Source organism: Sminthopsis crassicaudata, chromosome 3, assembly GCF_048593235.1.
Source record: "Sminthopsis crassicaudata isolate SCR6 chromosome 3, ASM4859323v1, whole genome shotgun sequence".
Classification (NCBI taxonomy): Eukaryota; Metazoa; Chordata; class Mammalia; order Dasyuromorphia; family Dasyuridae; genus Sminthopsis; species Sminthopsis crassicaudata.
This window is the reverse complement of record NC_133619.1, coordinates 122,052,746-122,079,475: the sequence shown is the minus strand read 5'-3', so window position 1 is coordinate 122,079,475 and position 26,730 is coordinate 122,052,746. Positions and strand designations below refer to the sequence as shown.

The 26,730-nt window shown below is 33.5% G+C and overlaps 1 protein-coding gene and 1 pseudogene across 3 annotated transcripts in view; both read right to left on the bottom strand.

Moving 5' to 3' along the window:
- Nucleotides 1-2,277: 2,277 nt before the first annotated feature.
- Nucleotides 2,278-3,714, bottom strand: LOC141561912 (ubiquitin carboxyl-terminal hydrolase 10 pseudogene; annotated as a pseudogene).
- Nucleotides 3,715-13,109: 9,395 nt separating this feature from the next.
- The window catches only part of SLAIN1 (SLAIN motif family member 1), a 79,741-nt gene continuing 66,120 nt past the window's right edge, over nt 13,110-26,730 (bottom strand). For all 3 annotated transcript variants that reach the window (XM_074299315.1, XM_074299314.1, XM_074299313.1), the window contains 2 exons: nt 22,509-22,791; nt 13,110-17,719 (listed from right to left, as the gene is read on the bottom strand). In XM_074299315.1, the coding sequence (XP_074155416.1) occupies nt 17,644-17,719; nt 22,509-22,791 (359 nt within the window). In that variant the 3' untranslated portion in view covers nt 13,110-17,643. The remainder of the gene's footprint in view (nt 17,720-22,508; nt 22,792-26,730) is intronic.

Sequence of the window (26,730 nt, the reverse complement as noted above, 5' to 3'; positions counted from 1 at the left end):
CCATTTATTCCTATATTCTCTGGTGTTTTTGATAGGAATGAGAGCTGGATTTTCTCAAATGTTTTTTCTGCATCTATTGAGATAATCATATGATTTTTTTTTAGTTTGATTATTGATATACTCAATTATGCTAATAATTATCCTGATATTGAACCAGTCCTGCATTCCTGGTATAAATACTACTTGGTCATGGTGTATTATCCTGGGGATGATGTGCTGTAATCTTTCTGCTAATATTTTATTTAAGGTTTGTGCATCAATATTCATTAGGACAAGTGGTTTATAATTTTATTTTTCTGTTTTTACCTGACTTGGTTTAGGTATCAGCACCATATCTGTGTCATAAGAGGAGGCTGTAGAACTCCTTCTTTCCCTATTTTTTTTTCAAATAGTTTGCATAGTATTGTAATTAATTGTTCTTTAAATGTTTGGAAGATTTCACATCTGACCCTGGACATTTTTCTTAGGGAGTTGATTAGTAGCTTGTTCTATTTCTTTTTCTAAAATGGGACTATTTAAGTAATTTATTTCCTCTTCTGTTAATCTGGGTAATCTATATTTTTTTTTGTAAGTATTCCTCCATTTCACTTAGATTATCATATTTATTGACATATAATTGGCAAAATGATTCCTAATGATTGCTCTAATTTCCTCTTCATTGGTGGAAAGCTTTCCCTTTTCATTTTTGATACTAACAATTTGATTTTCTTCTTTCCTTTTTCTAATCAAATTAACGAAAGGTTTATCAATTTCATCATTTTTTTCATAAAACCAACTCTTAGTTTTGTTTATTAATTCAATAGTTTTCTTACTTTCAATTTTATTAATCTCCCCTTTTATTTTCAAAATTTCAAATTTGGTATTTGAGTGGGTTTTTTTTTTAATTTGTTCTTTTTCTACCTTTTTTAGTTGCAAGCCCAATTCATTGATCTTCTCTGAATCATCTCATTGTTAAAAAGAGCCACATCCATCAGAATTGATCATTATATAATCTTGCTGTTTCTGTGTACAATGATCTTCTGGTTCTACTCACTTTACTTAGTATCAGTTCACATAAGTCTCTCCAGGCCTTCCTGAAATCATCCTGTTGATGATTTTTAATAGAACAATAGAATTCCATAAAATTCATATACTATAACTTAATCAGCCACTCAGTTTCTAGTTTCTTGTCACTACAAAAAGGGCGGCCACAAACATCTTTGCACATACGGGTCTTTTTCCCTCCTTTATGACCTCTTTGGGATACAGGCCCAAAGGATCAAAGGGTATGCACAGCATAGTTCCAAATTGCTCTCCAGAATGCTTGGATCACTTCACAACTCTAACAACAATATATTGGTGTCCCAGTTTTCCCATATCCTCTCCAACATTGGTCATTATCTTTTCCTACCATCTTAGCCAATTTGACAGATGTGTAGTGATATCTCAAAGTTGTCTTAATTTGCATTTCACTGATCAATAGTGATTTAGAGCACCTTCATATCCTTTGACCATTTATCAATTGAAAAATGGCTTGAATTCTTATAAATTTGAGTCAATTCTCTATATATTTTAGAAATTAGGCCTTTATTAGAACCTTTGAATGTAAAAAAAAAAAAATTCCCATTTTATTGCTTTCCTTCTAATCTTGCCTGCCTTGGTTTTGTTTGTACAAAAACATTTAAACTTAATGTATTCAATATTATCCATTTTACATTCCATAATGTAATCCAGTTCTTTTTTTTTTTTTTTTTTTTTTAGGCTGGGGTTAAGTGACTTGCCCAGGGTCACACAGCTAGGAAGTGTTAAGTGTCTGAGACCAGATTTGAACTCATGTCCTCCTGAATTCAAGGCTGGTGCTCTATCCACTGCGCCACCTAGCTACCCCAATCCAGTTCTTCTTTGACCACAAATTTCTTTCTTTTCCTCAGATCTGACAGGTGGAATATCCTTTGTTCTAACTTGCTTATAATATCTCTCTTTATGTCTTAATTTAGAACCTATTATATAGTATAGGGTGTTAGGTATGGACCAATGCTTAATTTCTGCTACATTAATTTCTAATTTTCCCAGCAATTTTCATCAATAGTGAGTTCTTATCTCAGAAGCTGAAGTCTTTGGGTTTATCCAACACTTGATTACTATAGTCATTGATTATTGTGTGCTTGTGAACCTAACCTATTCCACTGATCAATTACTCTATTTCTTAGTCAGTACCAAATGGTTTTGATGACCACTACTTTATAATATAGTTTTAGGTCTGGTACAGCAAGGCTACCTTTATTTGCATTTTTTTCATTAATTCCCTTGAATTCCTGACTTTTTGTAAACTACAAATCTTATGTGTCCTCCAAAGATGTGGATAATTGGAGTGTGCCTAGTGAGCAATTCAAAGGGCTGACTTGCTTGCTCTCACTTATACTCATTACCTTCTCTTTGTCTCTGTTCATCCTCAGGTACAGACTGTGTTTCATGTCCATTGAAAATGGAATTTTTTCCATTATTTCATAAGAGAAGTTTTTTTAAGTTCAAAATATCTTCATGTAGTCTGTTTAGAATAAATCCTAGATATTCTTCAGTATCTTCCAGTCATCCCTTTTCAGAGGCTTGACTTGATAACTGTCAGTAGTCTGTCTACCTATACCTATCTCTATCAATATGCCTATCTCTAGATAGATAGACATAGATGGGTTAGTGGATAGAGAGATAGATAGATACATGCATACATACATACATACATACAGCAGTTCAAAGACACATACCTTTCACTATCTTGTCACCAAGAACTTGTTTGACTTTTGGAAATATTGACATCTTGGTGAGCTCAATCATTAGTAGAACCAAACTGTCTATCATGGGTGTCAATATATATGGTTGCTGCACTTTGGAATACACTAGAATTAGATAATACATGGAAGTGGGGCAAGCAGCCAATGTTTGCAGAGTAGCACCTATGTAGCACCAGTTTCCCTATCAGCCCCTAGAGTTGCAAAGATATTGGCTTATGTATTACCACTATATATTTTAATAATTCTAAAATCTTTATATCTACAGAATTCTCTGAAATGAAAACAAACCATTTTCTGATTCAGCCTGTTTTTCAGGGACCAGAGAAAATGTGGTAGGAGGAAAATATTTTGTTTCAACATAATTCAGGAGTGTGAAAGCAAAGGGTTTGGAATTGTGAAAAAGGTTATCCTGAGATTTAGCAGACTGAAAAATAGAAACTGATCCTGTTACTAGGATTTGGACTTCAGCAGTAGGTGATGCACTGTTGTGTTCAGTTGGAACTGAGTTAGTACTTTCTACAGTATGCAATTCCACCCATTGGAGCTGATCTCTCAACTGAGAATGCATGTTTTCATACAGTAACAATTACAAGATTTTCAGTAGTTCCAGTATAAGGCTATACAACAGCTACCCCTGCCAGCCTCTGAAGAGACAGTTACTGTTCAAAACTAGAAATATGGCATATTTCAGGGTATCCTGCAGTCCTAAAATTGTCTAGTGCTCTAGGAAAAGAATCCTCATGGTATCACTAGTTTACAAAATTTTCAGAGATATTACTAGTCCTTGGTATTGCTGATGGTATATTTCTCATAAATTTTGTTTCCTCTGTGAGCATATTGTACTGATGAATTTACGTGACCATTTAGAAGGGCTTCTGTAGAGATATAATCAGTCACCTTTCAAATATCTGTGTTCTTTCCCCTCCCTCTTCTTTTTACATTCCATTTATTCCAGATTGTTAGAAAGGCTGTCTTTAGCTTTGGCATTGGAACCAATAACCAAAGCAAGCATAGAGCTTGGGAACTGGCAGTTGATGGAGTTCCAGTTCATTTTATTTTGTATGTCATCATGGTTTGTTTTGGAAGTTGTGCAACCAGGAATAAATTCTGGGGTCTTAGGATTCAGTGTACCTGAAATACTGCAGTCAGGGTTCAATAAAGTTTAGTAATAGCAAACTCAATTCATTGATACTCTTCCCCATCATGTAGCTCCTCTGGGATTTCAGTATCAGACAAAATTGCTTCATTATATGATGAAAGCTCACCAGAAAAACAAGGAGACATATGAAACTGATTGAACTCATCAGGAATAAAATTTCCAAAAACATACTTGATATATTCTAGAGAATTTTTAATTTTTTAAATTTAAAATTTTAAAATTCCTTTTTTTAATGAAATCATAAAAATTTAAAAATACCCACATTTTAGTCTTCAGAAAAAAAAGGATTCTCTTTCATTTAATGGAAAATACATGAAAAAGGCCAATATCATCTTAGCAGCTCAAAATCAGTATTTTTGAAAGTGAATTCTTTATCTTTCTTTACCAGACTTTCTTACTTTCTTCCTCCTCCTGATATTTTTATTTCTGTTAATGACAGGATCATCTTCCCAATCAGTAACACTAAAAACCATTGACGAATCTGTGGCTCCTTTTTATTTCCGTATTGTTCAGTCCTCTATGTTCTACTTTCAAAGATATTCCATATGTATCAAGTGGCACAGTGGATAGTTACTGACTAAGATGAATCTTTACTGAACCCTGACTACAGTATTTCAAGTATACTGAATCCTTAGACCCCAGAATTTATTCCTGGTTGCACAACTTCCAAAAGGAAACATGATGACCTACACAATAAAATCAACCAGAACTCCATCAACTTCAAGTTCCCAAGCTCTGTGTTTGCTTTGGTTATTGGTTCTAATGCTAAAGCTAAAGATAGCCTTTCTAACAATCTGGAATAAATGGAATATAAAAAACCTTGGAGTCAGGAGGACCTAAGTTCAATTCTGATTTTAGAAACTTACTGACCGGGCTTACATCCCAAAGAAATACTAAAGAGGGGAAAGGGACCTGTGTGTGCCAAAGTGTTTGTAGCAGCTCTTTTCGTAGTGGCTAGAAACTGGAAGATGAGTGGATGTCCATCAGTTGGAGAATGGTTGGGTAAATTATGGTATATGAAGCTTATGGAATATTATTGCTCTGTAAGAAATGACCAGAAGGATGAATTCAGAAAGGCTTGTAGAGACTTACATGAACTGATGCTGAGTGAAATGTGTAGAACCAGAAGATCACTATACACTTCAACAACAATACTGTATGAAGATATATTCTGATGGAAGTGGATATCTTCAACATAAAGAAGATCCAAATCATTTCCAGCTGATCAATGATAGACAGAAATAACTACACCCAGAGAAGGAACACTGGGAATTGAATGTAAACTGTTAGCACTACTGTCTATCTACCCAGGTTACTTATACCTTCGGAATCCAATACTTAACGTGCAACAAGAAAATTGGATTTACACACATATATTGTATCTAGGTTATACTGTAACACATGTAAAATGTATGGGATTGCCTGTCATCTAGGGGAGGGAGTAGAGGGAAGGAGGGGAAAATTTGGAAAAATGAATACAAGGGATAATGTTATTTTAAAAAATTACTCATGCATATATACTGTCAAAAATTGTAATTATAAAATTAATTAAAAAAAAAAAAGAAACTTACTGACTAAATAACCCTGAACAAGTCACTTCACCTGTTTGCCTCAGTTCCTCATTTGTAACAATGATCTGGGGAAGGAAATGGCAAACCACTCTAGAATTTTTGCCAAGAAAACCTCAAATAGAGTCAGAGAACTCAGATGCAACTGAAATAATTCAACAGCAATAGCTCAAACAAACAAATAAATATGTACCATATTCTGCACTAGATGCTGGGAATAAAAAATTAAATAATTTCCTGCTCTCAAGGAATATCTACTTACAAAGTAGTAGATATAAAGTGTATTCAAAGTAAATACAAAGTAATTTCAGGCTTAATATAGGAGAAAAAAGATCTACAGAGTAGTAGATGTAAGATATATTCAAAGTAAATACAAAGTAATTTCAGAGAGAAAAGGGGGGGGGGGCATTTGATCTGAATCCTGAGGTAAGCTGAGGGGTCCAAGAAACAGAAGTGAAGTAGAACATTCTAAGCATGAGGAACAGACAGTATAATAGATGTACTTCTTAATTTAGAAGGCATAATTGAGTTATTTTTCTAATTTCTCTATTTTCATTCCCTGAAAAAGCTACAATGGAAAAACTACAATTATTTTCAACTAGATATGTTGGTAAACAAAGTGTGAAAACACTAAATGTATACATATATAGAAATAATATATGTAGAGAGTTTGATTATGCTGGAAATGATATGATTTTGAGATACTAAGAGATCAATTCTTAAAATTTCTAAAGGAATAGGTGTGTCAAAAATGTCCAAAATATCTAATACTTTATTATTAAAAAAAAAAAAAAGCTAGCCCAGAGAAGTTCAATGACTGTTCACTGGTATTTCTAGTTTCCTTTTTTATTATGAGGATATTTCACATCTATCGACTTTATTTAATAGAGTATCAGAAGGGAACATATAAGCTCTAATAAGCAATACTCCACAGTAAACCAAACCTTGGTTATTGGTTATGTCCAACTCTTTGTGACTCCATTTGGTTTTGATGTTGTTTTTTTTTTTCTTAAATACTGGAGTAGAAATAAAAATAAAAATATTGGAGTGGTTTGCCATTTCCTTCTCCAGATGATTTTACAAATGAGGAACTGAGCCAAATAGTTAAATGACTTATCCAGGGTCACACAGTATATTTCTGAGGCTGGATTTGAACTCACAAAGGTAAGTCTTCTGATTCCAGGCCTAGCATTCTAATCCATTATGCCACCTAGTTGCCCAAATGCCTTTTTTTCCCAGAACACAATTGTCTGAATAAAGAGACTATAAAATCTCACTCCCCTTTTTGTTTATTGACTGTAAAATAGTATTTGATCCAGTAGAGCAAAAAGTGTCAAATGAATTGCCTCTGGATCGCCTAAATGAAAACAACCAAATTAAAGTGAAATTGGAAAATATTTGTCAAAATAAATAAATATAAATAATATTACAGTTTAAAACTAAGTTAACATGTGGTCTATAGGGATTCTGATACATGGATCAGTAGCTCTCATTTCATTTGTTTGCTATCACTGCAGGATAGCATAATGATACATTAAAGTCTCTGCTCCAACAAGATATTTCCTATGTAACTGATATGATAATATTATACAAGATTCCTTGAAAGACTCACCAGTAGAGATAACTTAAACAATTTCCTAATCATTAATAACAATCTAGGCATAAAATAGGGACATAAATTTTGCCACTATTATGATAGAGATCTAATAAAGATTCTCAAATAAAAAATAGTCCCCACAAATGGCAAAGTTTCTGTTTACAAATGACTTCATTTTTTTTGTGGGAAAACTGGGATCCTGATACATTGTTAGTGAAACTATGCACAAATCCAACCATTCTGGAGAGCAAATTGGAACTATGCTCAAAAAGTATCAAAAAGTTTCTATTGGGCTTATATCCCAAAGAGATCTTAAAGTAAGGAAAGAGGCCCACATTTGCAAAAATGTTTGTGGAAGCCCTTTTTGTAGTGGCTAGAAACTGGAAACTGAGTGGATGTCCACCAATTGGAGAATGGCTGAATAAATTGTGGTATATGAATGTTAGGGAATATTATTGTTCTGTAAGAAATGACCAGGATGATTTCAGAAAAGCCTGGAGAGACTTACATGAACTGATGCTGAATGAAATGAGCAGCACCAAGAGATCATACTATACGGCAACAACAAAACTATATGTGACTATATGATGATCATTTCTGTTGGGCGTGGCTCTCTTCAACAATGAGATGATTCAAACCAGTTAAATTGCTCAGTGATGAAGAAAGCCATATACACCCAGAGAGAGGCCTGTGGGAACTGAGTGTAAACCACAACATAACATTTTCATGCTTTCTGTTATTATTTGCTTGTATTTTGTTTTCCTTCTCAGGGTTTTTTTTTCTTTCTAGATCTGATTTTTCTTGTGCAGCAAGATAATTGTATAAATATGTATACATATATTGGATTTAACATATATTTTAATATATTTAACATGTATTGGACTACCTGCCATCTAGAGGAGAGAGTGGAAAGGAGGGAAAAATTTGTAACAAAAAGTTTTACAAGAGTCAATGTTGAAAAATTACCCATGCATATGTTTTGTAAATAAAAAGCATTAATAAAAAAGACATCATTTTAAGTACATTGAGCTCTAAAATATTGTAGAGCCTCCTTAAGTAAGCTTCTTGATTACTTAATTACTCCAACATTCATATAAGAAAAACCAACTGGATAAAGAATGCCTGTTGTCTAGGTTATGCTATACATTTCTACTGTGTATGAATGACAGAAATTGCAATTGGCAATTTCATTGAGCCCAGAATTCAATAGGAAAAGAAATGGAAAATTTCACTTAGTGACCTCAAGCTTCTCCTAGAACAAAGAGTCATCATTTTCATATCAACATTCTTCTGAATTTATTTTATAACTGTGAACCATGAAAAACTACCATTTCAATTAATCAAAACTAAGGTTTTCCCAAAGAGAAATGAAGAGACATAATAGGTATTAGAAAATCACAATATTAAAAAAAAAAATCATATAATAGGTATTAGAAAATCACAAACCAGAGGAGGAGGAGGAGGTAAAGGAAGAAGAAAAAGGAAGAAAAGGACGAGAATTAAAAAGGAAAATGATATATAGAATGCCATCAAAGAGATTTATAAGCAAAGGGTGGTCACATAGAAAGAATGAGGGATAAATAATGCACAAACTGTGGTAATCCCATGATATTAGAAGAAAATGAGAAAATGACAAGCACATTTTGATAGACACTTGTGACAAAGATAGGGGGGGAAGGATCAAAATCCCATAGATGGACAGACATGGGCATTCTGCATCATTGAAGAAAATACCAATATAGATGATATCAAAAGTACATTTGAATTTTGACCTGACCTTGGTTACCACATTCTTCGATAGGAAAAGGCATTAAATGTTTATGGATTGCTAACTCCTTAAATGTTTTGGCCCCCTTTGGTGGCCATTGCTTTTGTTGCTTAGATACTTAAACTTTTTAAAATATAAATATTTTATTAAGAGCCATCAAATCAAATAGTCAAACATAAATAGAACATAAAAGATGGTTGTATGCCCAACCATATAGTTTATTTTAAAATGTATGTTAAATTTTTTAAAAATAGTAACAAAATATTACTGTCTCCTTTTGAATTCTTTGTATCCTTTAATGTTTTATGATAATACTTATGCTACTTACCTCACAGAGTTAGTATAAGGAAAGTGCTTTGTAAACCTTAATATACTATATCAATTTGTCATTATTTGAAGGTCTCTAAAATTGAGATGTAGAGACATATTTGCATTTCACCATATGTCCTTTTCATGTCAATATTTTAAAGAGAGATTAGAAACCTGGTGAAAGGATTTTCTAACTCAATTTCTAATTATCTGGATAATCTCACCCCTTCTAGGTTCAGTAATAAATTGATGAATGTTTTAAATTCCTAAAACTGGGGTTTGAATAAGGTAGAATAAAAATGTGAACACTGACAAATGGAATCTATTTTCTTACATAAAACATTGTGTTTCTCTGTAAAATATATACTTGCTTTTGCCCTTAGGGAAAAGTGCAGATCTTTCACTAAAGCTGATGAAGAAACAATTTGAGATGCCCAGCAGCAGCAAGACAGAGCTCTCTAGTTATTGTGTTCCTTCCTCATCGTAGGCAAACAATGATCATCTCTGCTCATTTATCAAGTAGGTGGGTAAAAGAGTGCCCTGCATCACCAAGGCAACATGCCATCCAAACAAAGAGTGAAGTTTATAATCTTGGGTCAAGACTGATTTATGCGTGCTGGAAGCATGCCTGAGGTGGAAAACACTTTCTGGTGGTGATTTTACAGATTTCTTTTAAAATAAACAGTCCTGAGTCCCACATTATCTTTACTCAGTATGAAACAACCTTGTGGCTATATCTAGTCAAAACAAAGAAAAGCTTTTTATAAATACTCTCAACTATCCACGAGAAAAGAGAAAAAAGCAAAACAAATCAAACACATTTGGATTTTTTGGCTTTTGAAAAAATGATATAGTGTAACTCTTTTGTAAAGATGATGTTCTAAAAAAAAAAAAATTTGTTTTGAATACTTCAATGGATCTATGATAGACTCTTATTAGGCATGCTATCCAGATACATAAAATACACAAATTTAGAGACAGCTCCACTCCAAATGTTCGCGTATACTAGTTTATGCCTGATTTGTGGTAGAGCCTTCCAAACTCATATTGGTCTGAATAGACACAGTTGGATACATTGTACCTTGACCTCAACATATGTTATTTTGTTATTTATATATATGTTGTGTGTGTGTTTTATGTGTGTGTATATGTATATATACACCCCAAGGGATGACAATATTAATGTCAAGAAGAAAGGCCAAAATATTTATAACAATTAATTAACAAGCATTTGTTAAACACTAGGCTGTTACTAAATCCTGAGGATACAAAAGGAAAAAAAAAAATATATATATATATATATATATGTAATATATATAGGCCCTATCCTTGAGGAGCTCCTGTTCTAATAGAGAAGAAAACATGCAAATAAATATGTACCTATAAAATAAATAAAATGTAAATGGAAGGTAATATCAGAGGAAAGATTTGAAGGAAATATAGTGCAAGATAACTTGCAATTGAAAGTGATTCTTCAAGGAAACCAAGGAATCCAAAAATTGGAGGTGAACAACAAAAATTATAAAGTATATGTAGAAGCATAAGAAGACTGGAAAGGCAAAAATGTCTCAGATTATAAAAGGCTTTAAATACCAGAAGATTTCATATTTAATCTTATAGATGGTAGGATCTCATCTTAAAGAGCTATTATAGTGATATTGACACAAGACACAGGGAAGAAAATTATGACTCCAAAACATCCATGAGCAAACCCTAAAATAAAAAACAAAAAATTTATGCAAAAATTCAACTGGAATCTCTGTAAGAAATTAATCAAGAGGTTTTTTTTTTAAAAAAAGTCAAATTGATTTTATAAATGAAATTAAAGTATGAAAGGAAACAACTTGATTTTTTACTTTGCTTTATTATTTTTTGTTATCTTATAGAGCTATCAACTTCTATTTGGTCAATTCTAAATGTCAAGGATTCTGTTCCTTAGGTAAGATTTTGTGCAAAGATGTTAATTCTCTTTCCAATTCTTTCTTCCATTTGTTCTTGAGTAATTTTATTCATGTCCAGCTGTTTGTAACCCCATTTAGGGTTTTCTTAGCAAAAATACTAGAATGGTTTGCCATTTCCTTCAACAACCCATTTTACAGATGACAACTGAGGCAAATAGGGTTAAATGACCCCGAGTCATACAAGTGGTAAAGTTTCTGAATTTGAATTCATGAGGATGAGGCTTCCTGATTCCAAATCCAGTGCTCTATGCATTGTGCCAGCTAACTGCCCTTATTTATATTATATTTCTTATTTATTTTCCAGGAACAAAAGGGTGGGGAAAAATAGAACATAGAGGGAATAGATGCCAACTTGTGAGTCTGTAGGGGAATGAAATCAAGCATGTCTAGGGCTTATCTGTAATAGATAATTGATAACTAACAAATTAGCAATCACTCCTAAGGATGGGAATTTGGGGAAATAGATGGCTGTTATCCAAGAGCTTAATTTCTGGTTGGGCATGGCAGTTGGTAAGATGGAGGGGGTTATGGAATACAACTCACAAACATGCTGGTGATTAAAGGAAAGTCAGACTCTGGTTAAGTTTGTTTCAAAAAATCTAAAATAGATACTAAAGAAATATGTAACAGAGACAAAACACTGAAATTCTACCAATATTGAAATTCCTTCTTATATTCTGAACATTTCAATTTGCATTCAATTTTTTAAAAAGGCAAAAAGAAAATTCCCTCTTAAAATGAGAATTTAGGATTTTCTTAAAAATAATTTGACAAATTCAAATAAAATAGCTGATTCATTATTTTATATCTTGAAGAATTAAAACCTTGGGTAGGAGGCATAGTAGTAAGTGTTGGTTGCAGTGATGATTGTGGTGGTAGTAGCATGGCAGTAGCAGCAGTGGCTGCAGTAATGGTAGTTACAGTAGTGGTTGACATTTATAAAGAATATTAAGATTTGCAAATCTTATTTTATTCTCATCACAACCCTAGAAGGTAAATACAGTTTATTTTCTATACTTCAAGGTGAGGAAACAAGCTAAGTGACTTGCCCAGAGTTCTTGTAGATTGTTTATGAAACAGGATTTGATCTCAAATTTTTCTTCATCATAATGAATGCAGGCTAAATGATTGCTTGATGGGGACACTGTAAATCATATTCATTTTTTAAAGTATAGATTGGACCTCTCTGGTATTACATCTGAGAGCAGAAATCTAAATGCTTACTACTGCCAATATTTTTAGAATAATATCTGTTAGAATATCTGTCAATGAGAGCAGAAATTGATACTTAGTCAATATTGTTATATGCCTTCTAGAAAAATTTAACCTAATATGATATACAATATTAGGTTATACAATATTGGGATATACAGTATATCTGCCAAGAAATTTGCCAAATGGGATCATGAAAAGTCAGACATGACTAAAGGACAAGCATAACATTAGGTACAATCTCTGAGAAGTGTTATTCCTATGAAAACTCAATATTCATTTCAACTGTAATTTCTGAACCTTAATATTATAGAAACCTAGAAATTCAAATATTTTTAAAATGAAGATTCTGATTAAGAGTTAATTTAATAAATATAATTCTCTACTAAATATAGACAGGGTCTTGATTTAATTTTTTTTAAGATTTTCACATTTACTTGTAATTACTCTGGATTGTGGTAGAGTTTAAAGTAATACATCAAGCAAGAGAGAATAAGAAAAAAATTCAAGTACCTTCCCTATAAAGTTATTTTCTCCTCTGTGGCAGTATGGATTTCTAAAAATATTTTCCTCAAACAGAACATGGTGCTGAATTTTATGGGGATTGTTCATATAGGAGGTGATGAAAGTCAATATGAAAATGGCAAATAATGAATTAATTGTTCAATATGCAAAAGAATTATAACAAAAGGCAAGTAAGTGGATTAGGTATACAGAAAACAGGATTGAGTAGGGCATCAATGGAAAGCAAATTCAACCAGAGAATTATTAAGATCTTACGAAAAAAATTCATCTATCACTCATCTCTATGAACCCAAAGGTATCAAGTGTATACTTTTAATAAAAAATATCTAAACTCAAATCCCAAAATCCATTGGTATGAGCCTCACTTCTCATTAGTGGAAATGAATATCATTTGTCTGTTTTCAAAGAGCATCAGAGGACCATGATGTCAGGGAGGCGAGACCATGCTATGCAAGTGAATTCGATTGAAGTAAGGGAAAGCTGTGTCTCCCTCCCTTTCCTCTCCAGAGCCTTCTGGGTCCAGTGGCAAGATTTAGATCAAGATGACTGGAGATGGCCCTGGATGTAATCGGAGACTTTGATCTTTTTAAGCTAAGGTCTTCAACGGGTCTCAGTTTGATTGAGGCTACAGCCATTCAGTGATTAAGACTAGGTAGCAATTGAAGCAAAGAAAACCAGAGAGAGTAGAGTTCTTCTATCTTTAAGCTTCAGGTCCCTTTGGGCTCCTCTGATTTCCAACTTCAGGGGGATAGGAGACTGATGCAAGAGACCAACTCCACTTCAGGTTGCTGAAGAACAACTCTAGGAAGATATAAAATGATGGCAATCTCTATCATGTCCCTATCCCCAGCTTGCTAGCCTAAAGACTTCATAGAATTTCCCCTATTATGAGATCTAGGATTCTCTCTTGGTCAAGCTATTATCTCTCTATAAAAGATGGTTCCTTTTATTATGTTCCCTGACATATATTTTTCTATATATACCTTTTTAGGTTTCTGTTATGATTTAAAGAAATGGGTTTCTTTGTTATTCTCTATGTGTGTTTATTGTGGAACTGGTATTTGGTGGAGGGTCAAGCCTTGAATATAAGGGCTGGATTTTTCCTTCCCTCTAAGAATAATAAAAATCAGAACTTTGAACCTAATCACATCATATAGGCCACAACTTCTTAAATGTTTTTCTACTCACAATCACTGCCGGAAAATTTTTGTGATACTGGGTATATATAGAAAATAGATATATAAGTTAAACATTTACTGATAATAAATCACAACTTCATGATCCCTACATTCAGTTACAAAACTTCATATAGGGTTGCAACCCACAGTTTATAAAGCAGACATGTTGACTAACAATATTTAAGGGAGCAAATATAATTCTAGTCTATACACCCTTCCTCTGAAAGGAATAGAGTGGCCTCCTGCCTCTTTCTGATTCCTTTTCTAGCAGGAATTAGTGCATCCCTTAGAGATTTCAGGGAGAAGAGATTAAAGACTACTTTCCTTTGAGCCACCATAGACACCTCCATGCTACCTGCAGAAGATAGCCATCTCTTCAAGTGAAAAACCTTTGCTATACATGTGGCCTCACCAACCATGTCAAAAAAATTCTTATAATTAATCTTCAAGGCTTTTATTTCAGCAATAAGTGATTTTCTAAAGTTCACTTTGTTCCCACCACCACCTCCAACTAATATTAAGTCCTGTGTTGTTAATAATTTATATAACCTGGCCCCTTCCTACCTTTGGAGTCTATTTACACTGTGCTCTTATTTACAAACTATGATTTGGTTAAACCAGCCACACAGGATTTTCAATTCCTGTGCACTCCAAACTGCCTAGAATGTTCTCTCCCCTCTCATTTCCAGCTCTTAGATTCCCTCCCTTTCTTGAATTCTGCTCAAATACCACTTTTTTTGCAGGTCTTTTCCAATTCTCCCCTCCTCCCTTTACCCTCAGCTACTATTGCTTTCCTTTCTGAGACATTGCATTTAATTTATATGTATATATTTTGTATGTATCTAGTTATTTACAGGTTATTTCCCCCATTAAGAATACAAGTTTCTTGAAGATAAAAGCTGTTTTTACCTTTCCTTTTATTCCTGGAGTGAATGTGCATTAGCACATAGTAAACACTTAATAAATGTTCAGTGACAGCTAATAAAAGATGAACCTGATCCATTGTTTAAGAGTAACAAACTTATAAGCAAAACAAATCTATTCTATCTCCTAAATATTAGCATATTTTGTTGTTGGATGTATACTTTATATGACTATTCTTAAACATTTAAGCAATAAACATTAGCAGAGAATGATCTATGAAAGTCTGATATAAAATGACAATTTACATTCTACTGCCAATTCAATATAAAACATTTATGGAAGATAAGTTCAAATCTGATCTCAAACACTCTTTGTGAAGCTGGAAACATATCACAACCTCTATTTGCCTTAGTTTCCTCAATTGTCAAGTAACTTTCAATTTGTCTTGCAGGATTAAGAATAAAATGAAACATTTATAAAGATCTTAATACAGTGCCTGGCAAAGTAGATAGTATAAAAGTGTTTATTACCTTTTCCTCCTTTCTATCTCTTTCCCTAATTAAACTGATCATTTATCTGTTTATATGTGTATAATGTACTTTCTGCTGCATCTCTCATGATCTAAGTATATTTTAAGGTGAGCAACTGATTCTTAAATGAAAACACAGAAAATGAAAATGGATTTTTCCTAACCATGTCAAATTATAACTCTAAATTTGAATACAAATGTCTTCCTAAATTACCATATTTTGTTCTGAAAAGTTTTCCAGAACACTGTCTGTTGTGCCAGTTTCCTTTGATTATTCTACCCATTTCCCTAATAATTCTACCTTAATTTCCCCAACTTATTCTGCCTGGTTGCAACACCCCCCCCCCAATCATCATGATCCAAATAAGGAGAAAGACCTTAGACATCATGACCCCAGACCTTCCTTACTTATCAGAATGTCCAGTGCCTTCTTCCACCCTGTCAGAACCAGATTGATAGTCCATTCCTGCTTTCAGTACTCTGACTCTGCCCCTGCCTCAGTCTACCCCCTAGTAGCTTGGAGCCACGTGCATAAATACTTCATGGGAAGCACACATTAGCTGCTGGATGCTGGATTCTTGGAGACAGTCACATTCCGCACTGGGACCAGACCATGGATCCATTTGGTCCCAGTAAATCTCTCGCTTTCAAATAAAATATAAAAACTCTCTTATCTCTATCTTGCCTCAGTTTTTCCGGCATTACGTGTCAACTCTGAAATGAGGAGAAAAAATTATTTTTATATTTTTTGAAGTGTCAGAAATTAACTGAATTCTATTTGCAAGATTGCTGACATCTTTGATGAATTTTTAGCCTAAGTATGTTGACCCATATTACTGAAGTCCCATAGTTCCCATCTGGGATAAATATACTTGATGTACACAATTTATGGTGAAAATTAAATATAACTTTCTGGTAATGTTTTAAAGCAAAGTATTTTTCATGTCTCCAATGAACAAACATTTTAGCCCAAGGAACTCTACAGAAAATATGAAGATGCTCAAGCAATGTAAATCCCTGTTTGACAAAACAGGAACAATCCAATTGTCTTTAAAATAATAATAAAGCTCATAGGAAAACATCTCTTCACATTATGTTGCACAGTCATGTGTGACTTGATATTGCTGAAATAGATTCTTTATTTCTGAAACATTCCAAAACAGCGGTATACACAGTAACAAATATTAGGTCATATGCCATAAGAAAGCATTCATTAGTGCAATTGGATTCTGTAAAAGGTCTATCAAAAAGATTTATTTGCATTAAAATGCATTCTTTTTTTTTTCCAGAAGCAAATGTTAGTAAAACATTACAGTTTCATCCTTTGTAACAAAGTATTGAAATCCCACAGTTAGTATAGAGACCATTGCACGTGGTAAATGCAATGTGCATTTCCGCCTCTGAGATTGTGATGTGATCCACAAATACCAAACAGGATGTGATAATAAATTAACATTTAAGGAAACAATAACAAGGCAAAAACCACTGGATTCCCTTACTGTCTTAGCCAACTCCCCTTAACTCTTCAATTACTTTGTGCTCATCCTACAACAAAAACAAGATTATAAGTCTCTCAAACTATATGGTGTGTTTCTGTTGATTTCTCCCCAGAGCTAAAAAAATAGTACCTTACCACAAAAATACTTTTTATGGCACAAAAATGTAAATTGTTCCCTAGTGGTTCAAATAGGCATAAAAAGAAACAAGTGCAAAAAAGATAGGATTCCTGTAAACTATAAAAATTAAAGTTCAAAGTATGCTATAAGACCCAGTCATAGACAATGTATTAAGATACAGAACATGTAATGGACAAAGGGATTTAGAACGTGTAAGTACATTTAACAGGTAAAAAAAAAAAAAAAAAAAAGATATGGCAAAGCAGTATTTAATATTGGTACATCTTAATTCTCTCAAAAAGTAGTTCAGGTACATAGCAGTTCTATAAAAAAAAAAAAAAAAAAATCTAGTTCTAAATGTCACAATACTGCAACTGTGGGTTTGAGAACATTGCAGTATCCCAGGCAAATATTTAAGTGCAAAATTTAGTCTCTGATAATAGGTCCATTGAAAAACAGCATGGTGAATCCATTAAAATGTAAGGAGGGAAAGACACAAACGCCCATTGTACTGTCACCCAGCCAGCTGGGCAACACAACCCTCATTTTCCACTTCTTTCCCAGTCTTCTAAGAGTACAAAATGCCACATCAATAGCAGCCATCTCTCCAATTTCCATCTCTCAGAGTGCTAAGTGAAGACAGAGGCTTTGGGGGCTGAAGAAAACTGGAAAACAAAAGAAAAAGATGGCACATGACTAATAAGTAACACAGGAATCATCATTTTTTACTTTTAATCTTATAAGTTCAACTGCATTGCATCTTTTATACCAAAGTTTTAATCCTTTGTTGGTTGATTGTCTTTCATTGCTAAAGAGGACCAAAATGACATTGCTATGTTGAAGTCAAGGTACAATGTGTCCAATTATAGCTGATCAGAATTCTTAATGTTGAAAAATTACCCATGCATATGTTTCGTCAATAAAAAGCTATAATAATTTTTAAAATTTTCAGTTTATATCAAACCCTTGAGGTCCACCCACTGTAGGATTCTCAGCAGCCTCACCTTGCCAAATCCCAGGCATGTCCCTGGGGTTAAATTTTTTCTTTAAAATCTACTTATGGGCCATTGATTTGCTGCTGCCCTCCTTTGGGTCAGTACGCCATGGCATTCTGCCTCGTGATGTCTTTCTTCTTTATCTCCCCATGCCACACAGTATCTCTCCTAACTCCACTAAGTTTCTCAATCCCACTTCTTCTTATAGCACTCTTTTAGGATACTAAATCTCTTTCGGGAGTTAGCCTGTCAGCTAATGACATGCCCCAACCTCATGGGGTACTCCCTTTGATGTAATGTGATTTTAGGGTCCTCTGACCTCTAAGCTTCTAATGCGTCTTTGGTCTTCTGGCTTTGGAATAATCTGCCTCAGGAAACTAAGCACACCCAATCTATCTGAAGACCACCCTTAATTCATCTGGAGATTACTTCCTAGCCTTATCCTATGGTCATAGAATTAACATATCTATGACTAAAAGCTGTATAAGGGCATCTTTTTGCTTCAGTCTCTTCACTGAATTCCCTTACAATTCAGTCCCCTCTTAATAGTGTCACGTTGCTTTTAATAAACTGCCCCTTGACCAGGGAATGGGTTCAAGCCTGCAAATTCTTTTGAGACACCTTGGGACTCTGGTCTGGGACTTTTGGAGTCCCTCTTCTCAACCTCAACACCATTTCTGGTATCTATTGTATCTCTTCAGTTTGGCTGTAATCTATTCCCTTTTGCTAAAGAGAATGGCTATTAAGAATTCTTCATATGAATGAACCCCAATTTTTGGTGCTTAACATCATCTGTATCTACATCACCCACAAAGATACCAGAGTTCCCCTAACAAAATCTACATTTTAGTACGAGATCTTTTTGTGACACTGCCAAAGCACAAAGAACTGAACTTGGAGTGAATGTGTTTGTCTAGGAATACATATAGTTTGACCCAGCCAGCTTCTGTTATGATTTTCACTGCCCCACTTCAAAGCTGTCAAGGACTTGGGCCTATTACAAATGAAAGTAGATTAGACTGACCTCTAAGCTGTCTAGTTTTTGCCCATTCTTCACTTTATAAAGAGGAAATATAAGTACTCATTTCTTGTATTTTAAGATTTTCAAATACTTGAACAGACAATATAATAGGTTTCCTTCCAGGAGCTTCTGCCAGAGCTTATTTTAAGGTTACATAATGACACATATTTTGAAAATTTCTAGCACATTGCTCTCAAAAATAACTGGAGAAGAACTGCCATTTAAAAAATATGATCATGTGGTGAATGCATGTTTCTGATGGAAGTCACCCAAATACAATCAAAATAGCCAGTCCCAATCTTTGTCATAAGCTCCAGCACATCGCCAACTTCCTTTCTGGAATGTTGAACTGAATGTTTCATAGGCATCTTGAATTCACTATGTCCAAAAAAGAACTCATTATTTTCCCCCTCCCCTGCTATCCTCTTAACAACTTTCCTAGTGCTAAGAGGATATCACCATCCTCACTCTCCCAACCTCAGTGTCACGCTTGACTCCTTACTCACCACTCACCCCACATGGCCACTGGGCAGTCTATCCTATCTTATTATTTATTCATTTCCTCCATCTCCTCTTTAATAATCTTTTTCTCTTTAATAATACAGCTTATCATCAGTGAACAATCACCTCACACCTGAACTACTGTAAATCTTCTTATTGGTTGGTCTCCCTGCTTCAATCCTTCCCCCACTTAGCTGCCAAAGTGATTTCCCTAAAGCACAGGTCTGTCCACATTACCTCTCCATTCAAACTGTAGTATCAAACAGAAAATCCTATTAGACATTTAAAATTCTTTACAACTGGACTCCTTCTTACTTTTCCAGTCTTCTTACACTTTACACACACACACACACACACATGCCAATTTTTCACTGGTCTACCTGATTTTCCTTTAACCAAACACTCAGACTCCTAATTCCCTGCCTTTTCCTTGGCCATTAATTCATGTAGCTGGAAAACCCTTTCTTTCCTACCTTGGATTCTTAAGTTCCCTCAGTTTAAATTATACCATCTGCAGGAGAATTTTCCTGCCTAAGTCTCTGATCCCAATTCCATTCATAGCTAGTGCTTTCCATCTGAGATAATCTTCCATTTCTATTGAATATGTTATCTCCTCCATTAGAATGTGACTTTCTTGATACTAAGGATCATGTTTTGACTTTTCTGTTTATCCTCAGCACTTAACACAATGTCTGATATATAGTCAATATTTAATGCTTGTTGAATGACATTTGATATAGAGATATACTAAGATGAAGAATGATATCATTTTCTGGCACAAAGGTTAAGTATTTTGCTCAAGACCACATAATGAAATGGCTGAGCCAAGATTTAACCCATATCCTTTAATCCTAAATCAATGCTTCTTCCATTGAGCCACACTGCTAATGAACACTAATTCTAGTACTCCTGATCTGTACCTTGCCTCTGGACCCAGAAGAGAGTGGAGAAGAAAGTGAGGCTGGTGACTTTATATGCAGTCCACCCTCACTTAAATCCAACTCACTTGCATGCCATGAGATCACTTCTGAGATGTTATGGTCCTCTTTGAGAACAAAAGAACAAATGACAACTGCCTCCAATAACACTGTTTTCCCTTCGAATTTCTCAAATTAGGTTGTCCTCATACTTTTTTCTCACATACTTTTCAAATCACCACATGTGAGACCCAAGTTCCCCAAAATCTCAGAACATTGTTCTGTTAGACCCCACTTCTGACACCAGTTCTCCTGTCACCTAAAACTTCAGATCAATAGTCATTATAACTTGCCTTTATCCAGAAATAAATGCCAAAATACTTTTAGCACTCCAAAGAAATTCAGTTTAACATTAAATCAAAGATTGTGTAGCTGGGGAGGGGGGAAGAGATGGATAACTAAATCATTAAATGCTCTAATTGTTTTCCATAATTTTTGGTTTCTAGCTCTATATTCCTCATTGTATGTAAAAGGATATGGTTTTCTTGAAAATGTTGTAACTTTGCAAGTATTCTTCCTAACTCTGAGGAATGCAAATTAATTGATAACATTTATTTATTGTTTACCATAAAATATAAACATTTTTATATAAGTCTTAAAGCCACAGGGTACAATGCCAGTTCTGTTATATTCTAATAGCAGACCTTGAAACCAATCATTTAATTTGTCTGTGCCTCGTTTTCTTGCTATGCAAAACAATGATAATAATAATAATTATTATTATTGTTGTTGTAATCACCAATACTTCAAAAGCTTATGAAATAGAAGGCTTTTTAAAAAAAATTCAGCCACTATTATCAGTTATAACTTTGTTTTAAGTTTGTACCTATGAGTTCACCTGATAAGCAGTTCTTCTACAGTATAGATCAATAACTGTTCTGGAATTTATAGTCAGAGAATTGCCTAGGGCACTAAGAGGTGAAATGCCCCAAAGTTATACATCCCATGTATCAGAGCTGGCACCTGAATTTATGCTTTCTTCCAAAGAGACCATAACATATGATAATCTAATATGTAATTATATATTTTATTTGCTAGAATATATTTTATTTAATTATATACAATTAATTGTTAAAATGAGAAGTAATAAAAAAGGATAAATATCTACATAATATACAACTACATTTTTACTCTGAACAAATTTTTAGTATATCCCTTTTGATATTCATTGCATGCTGGCTGATGTCTTCAAACAGAAAGGAAATTCCTTGAGTTCAGGAGCTGTTTTTCATTTTTATCTTTGTATCTTCAATCCTTAGCATGTAACAGATGTTTAATCAAGATAGGTAGAATTGGATTATAATGCAATTACTTGTATGAATTTATTTTCTCCCTTAAGAGATGGTAAGTTTCCTTGTAGTATTTAGTCATTTCTATACTACATTTACTATTATGTACATATATATTTATGTATTTACATATATACACATATGTATATAGAGATACAAATATACACACATATATATGTATATACATGTGTATATGTAAAAAAATTTGAAAAAGAAAATTAGCTAAGAGAGGGCAACCAGATTATGAAGAGCCTCAAGATTTTGACATATGAAGACTAGTTGAAGGAATTGGGCATGTTGACTAAGAAGAAAAGATTTAGATGATAAATATGTTCAAGAATTCAAATGAATATCATGAAAAGAAGTTCTTTGTATAGTGCTCCTAAATCCACCTTTTAAGCCTTAGCAATTTCTGTTTCCAGGTTCCTAAAGATCTTGAATAGAGAGGCTAAAGTTGAGGTCTAGTATGTAGCAGATATCTAGTAAATTAATATTTGTTGAATTTATGAACAAATGACTTTGTTCTTTATGAAACATCAAATTTCATGCAAAGTTGGTTGATAATCTCATCTTAATTTCACATACACAAAAAGCAACAGACAGTAAAGTTCAATAACTAGAAAAATATAACAAATTTTAAAGAAGAGATTAAAAAAAAAAAAAAGTCTCACCTTCGCACAGGTTGTGCAATTTTGCTCCGGGGCAAGTTACTCCCATTTATTGACAAAGAAGGTCTTGGAAGCCCACTTCTCCCTATCATCCCAGAAGTAGTTGTTTTGTTTGGCGCAGGAATTCCTGTGTTGGAATATGCCTGTAAGTTGTTGGATAAAGGAATATTGCTGCTGCCTTGAACAGTCGGACTCACATAGGCTGTAGCTTTAAGAGGTTGCCTTATGGATACTGGAAAATGACCCACACTGTGAACTCGATGCTGAAGCTGTCCTGGTGATGGAACTAGTAGAAAACAAAAATCTTTATTAGAGGAAATTTTTAAAATTGCTCAAATTAGGAAATCTTATAAATCACATTACATATCAGTCCCAAATAGTAATAATAAATCTGAACCAAACGAGCACATCATATGGCAAATGACCCACAAACCCACAAATGGTAGCCCATTAAACTATTAGAGATTTCACTTTTAAGAAGTTTCTCCTTACATCTCATCCAAATCTACCTTACTACATTGCTTCTGGATCTACCTTTTGGGGTCAAGCGAAATAACAAAGAACATTTTAAGAAAAGAAAAAAAAAAAAAAAAAAAAAAAAAAAGAAGTAGGAAAAAGCCAGACAAGTCAATTTTTTTTTTTCCAAAATTGGAAATACATACAATCTTCCAAATCTGTAAAACCTCTACATCTACAAAAGTAAAACTTATTTGGGACCAAGATTAATTTTTGCAGTTTTGAAATAGCCATTTTCAACTGTTTTATAGCTGCTGCTCTTTTCATTTATATTACTGTGCTGATTATTTTCTTGGCTCTGGTTATTTTGCTTTGCATTCAGTTCCTGTAAGAAACTTTCCTTGCCTCTGTATATTTGTCATCTTTTAATATTCCATTACATTGATACATCGCTTTTTTTTTTAAAGCTATATCACAGTCACTATGTATTTACTTTGTTTCTAGTGCTTTGTTGCCACAGAGTGCTGCTATAAAAATTTTGGTGTGTTCTGTGATTTTTTTTTTTTTTTAAATCAGTGACTTCCTTGAAGTTTATGCTTAGCAGTGGCACTCCTGGAGATCAAAAACTATAGATATATAACTACCTTTTTTTTTGGGGGGGGATAATTCCAACTTATTTTACTCTAATACATTTTGGCTCTAATTCAAAGTGGACACCAACATATTAATGTGCCTATCTTTTTACTACTCCCTCCAACAATGATTCACTTTGATCTTCTTTTCATATTTGCTAAGTCTGTCTATCTCTTATTAACGATTTGGAATATTCTTTTGGGTGGTGTTAAGAGTTTGTGATTCTTTTGAGAAATGTTTCTTCATGGTCTTTAACAATTTTTCTTTGGGGAAATCACTTTTGATCTTATATATTTCTGTTAGATGTCTATATATCCCAGATACCAAAGCCTTATCAGAGAAATCTAATATAAATTTGAGGTTACTTCTGACCTCTTCTTTTATTATCCTAGATGTATTACTTTTGTGCAGAACTTTTCAATTTCATGCAAGACACTTCATGTCACCTCTAAGCATTTTCTCTGTTTTCCATGTAGAGAAAGCTCCATCTCCAACTCATGGCTTCTTTGGCTTCCTTCAAGTTCCAGCTAAAATCCTAAATTCTGTAGGAAGTCTTTCCAAATCCTCTTATTTTCTAGAAGTTCTCCTTTTTTTGACTATTTCTAATTTATCCTATACATTACTTCATACAAAGTGGCTTGCTTCTTGTTGCCCTTTCTCCCATTATCTCAAAAGTAGGGATTATCTTTTACCTTTCTTTATATTCCCAGAATTTAGAATAGTGCCCATCACCTAGTACATTATAAAGAAATGCTTACTGATTGACTAACTATAATCAAAATTATTTATCTTTTGTATCTCCCTTGCTTGGTTAAGAAAATATCTACCTGTAATTTTGAAAAGTATATTTTCTGCTTTTCTTTTTTATGACAGTCTTTAATATTATGCCATATATCCATTTTAAATTACATAACCAATCTATGCCCTTCCTAAAATGTGGTACCCACATACTATCTATATTCAAGAGGATATAGTATAGCAATATATCAGTTGGATATCATTTTTTTAATATATTAGCTTTTCAAGTTGTCCTATCATACTCTTGTCTCATGCGTATCTTATAAGGCCATTATTAAGTTCCCTAAATCTTTTTCATATGAACTTATATCCAATTACAATTATCCCATCTTGTACTTGTAGAGTTGATTTTTTTAAGTAAAAACAGAATTTTTTCCTTTATAATATTATACCACAATAATTTATAAAATGTCTTCTTAATGATGAACTCTATTATTATATGCTGATTCTATTAATTCACATTTGTATGGTGCTTTTAAATTTGTCTTTCTGATAACCTTGTGAATATAATATCAAACCATTTTATACTTAAGAAAACTGAGAAGACCAAATGCTTGTTAGCATTTCTATAGCTACTCAATTGCATTTAGCTATTCAAAAGATAGTTAAAGCTAGTCACATTTAAATGTAATTTCATAAAAGTACAGGAATATTTAAAATCCTTCCATTTCAGGCAAAATTTCTTAAGGCCTTTCATAATGTAGTTTAGTTGTTTTTCTGGATCCCATTTAAAAAGATCTTGGAGGGTTAAATGGGTCACTCTATAAGCAAATGGGCTTTTAGACTTTAGATCAAAAGGCATGAAGATGAGACAATTGAAAGTTTAAAAGTTAAGTCAAACAAGTTAAGTGTCTAAAGTAGTATAAACCCAGATCTCCTGATTTCCAGGCTACATAGTCTGCCTGCTACCTTATATTGCCTCTCATTCTAGACTATAGATCATTTTCTAGATCTTGACTCTAAGCAAAGGTGACATCTATTCTTTCTAGCTTTGTATCAAATGAATGCTTTCGTTTGAATCAATCATACAAAATCATGCAAGGGGTCAGGCATAGTTTCCCAAAGCACTCCACTAGAGATTTTCTTTTAAATCAAATGATTAGTGATTACTTGATGCTAAGTTATTTAATTTCAGGGTCTACCATGGTAGGAGTGTGTGTAGGGGGGGGGAAAGATACTTAAAAATAATCATGGTTTCAAGTGAAGATAAAGCTGCTTTTTATAGTACCATTTTATCAATCTGAAAAAAACAGTTTCCAGTCAAATTTCCTGTAATATTTATTTCGTGAAATTAATTCAAGAAGTTTCTGTTTGAGTGTAAAAGACTTTTATAGATCATGTTGATCCCTGAATATCTCTTGCTTTCCCCAGAAGGGAAACCATAGCAGTGGAGTGCGGATGATGAGTCAATAGGAAAATCTGGCTTTCAGATCACAGCTAAGCAAAGTGAAAACAGTGAGACAAAGTACTAGAAGCAGTGCCCTTGCATCTCTGCAAAAAAAAAAAAAAAAAAAAAAAAAAGAAGTACTCTATTTTTATACATTTTATCACATACTTTAAAGGATTTTCCATATTTAAATATTTATACACATACAAATATATGTACAAACATATTGTTTATATTTTACAAATGAAAAAATTGACCTCCAATGGATCAATCACCGAATTTCTCTCAGTCACATGGACAGCTGAGTTACAGTACTGAGAATCAAATCAACGTCTGACCAGAAACCAGTAGTTTTTCCAACAATACTACAGCTTCCTTTAAAAGAAGAAAACTTCCTCACATTTAGAGCAGTCAAAAGATGGAAAGAGCTGCTTCCTGAGATAGAATAGTTCTCCATTAGCAGAGGTCGTCAAGTAAAAGGTAGGTAACAAAGGCTGCTGGGAATTGTATCATCAAGCTGGGGGTTGGGCTAAATAACCTCTGACTTCCTTTCACCTCATATCCTATGATAAAGCTTAAATTTTGAACATCCTAAAATTTTACATATGATATGAAAGTTACAGAGATGATCAATTCCCTTTATTTCCTAATCAGTCTTCAAAACTTATTAGTAATTTATTAGTAATGACACAAATGATCCTTTATGGCCTTTTGGCAACCCTCTGTTCCTTTTTCTAGTCTTTAGATGACTATGGAATTAGATTAACAAAGGCAACCCAACCCAATATTTATATATGTACTTATCTCCCCTCATTAGAATGTAAACTCCTTGAGGGCTGGAATTATTTCATTTCTGTCTTTGTATCTCCAGTACTTAAGCATATTGTCTGACATGGAAGTACTTAATAAATAGCTGCTAAATGATTCCTTTTCAAAGCAGTACCACTAAAT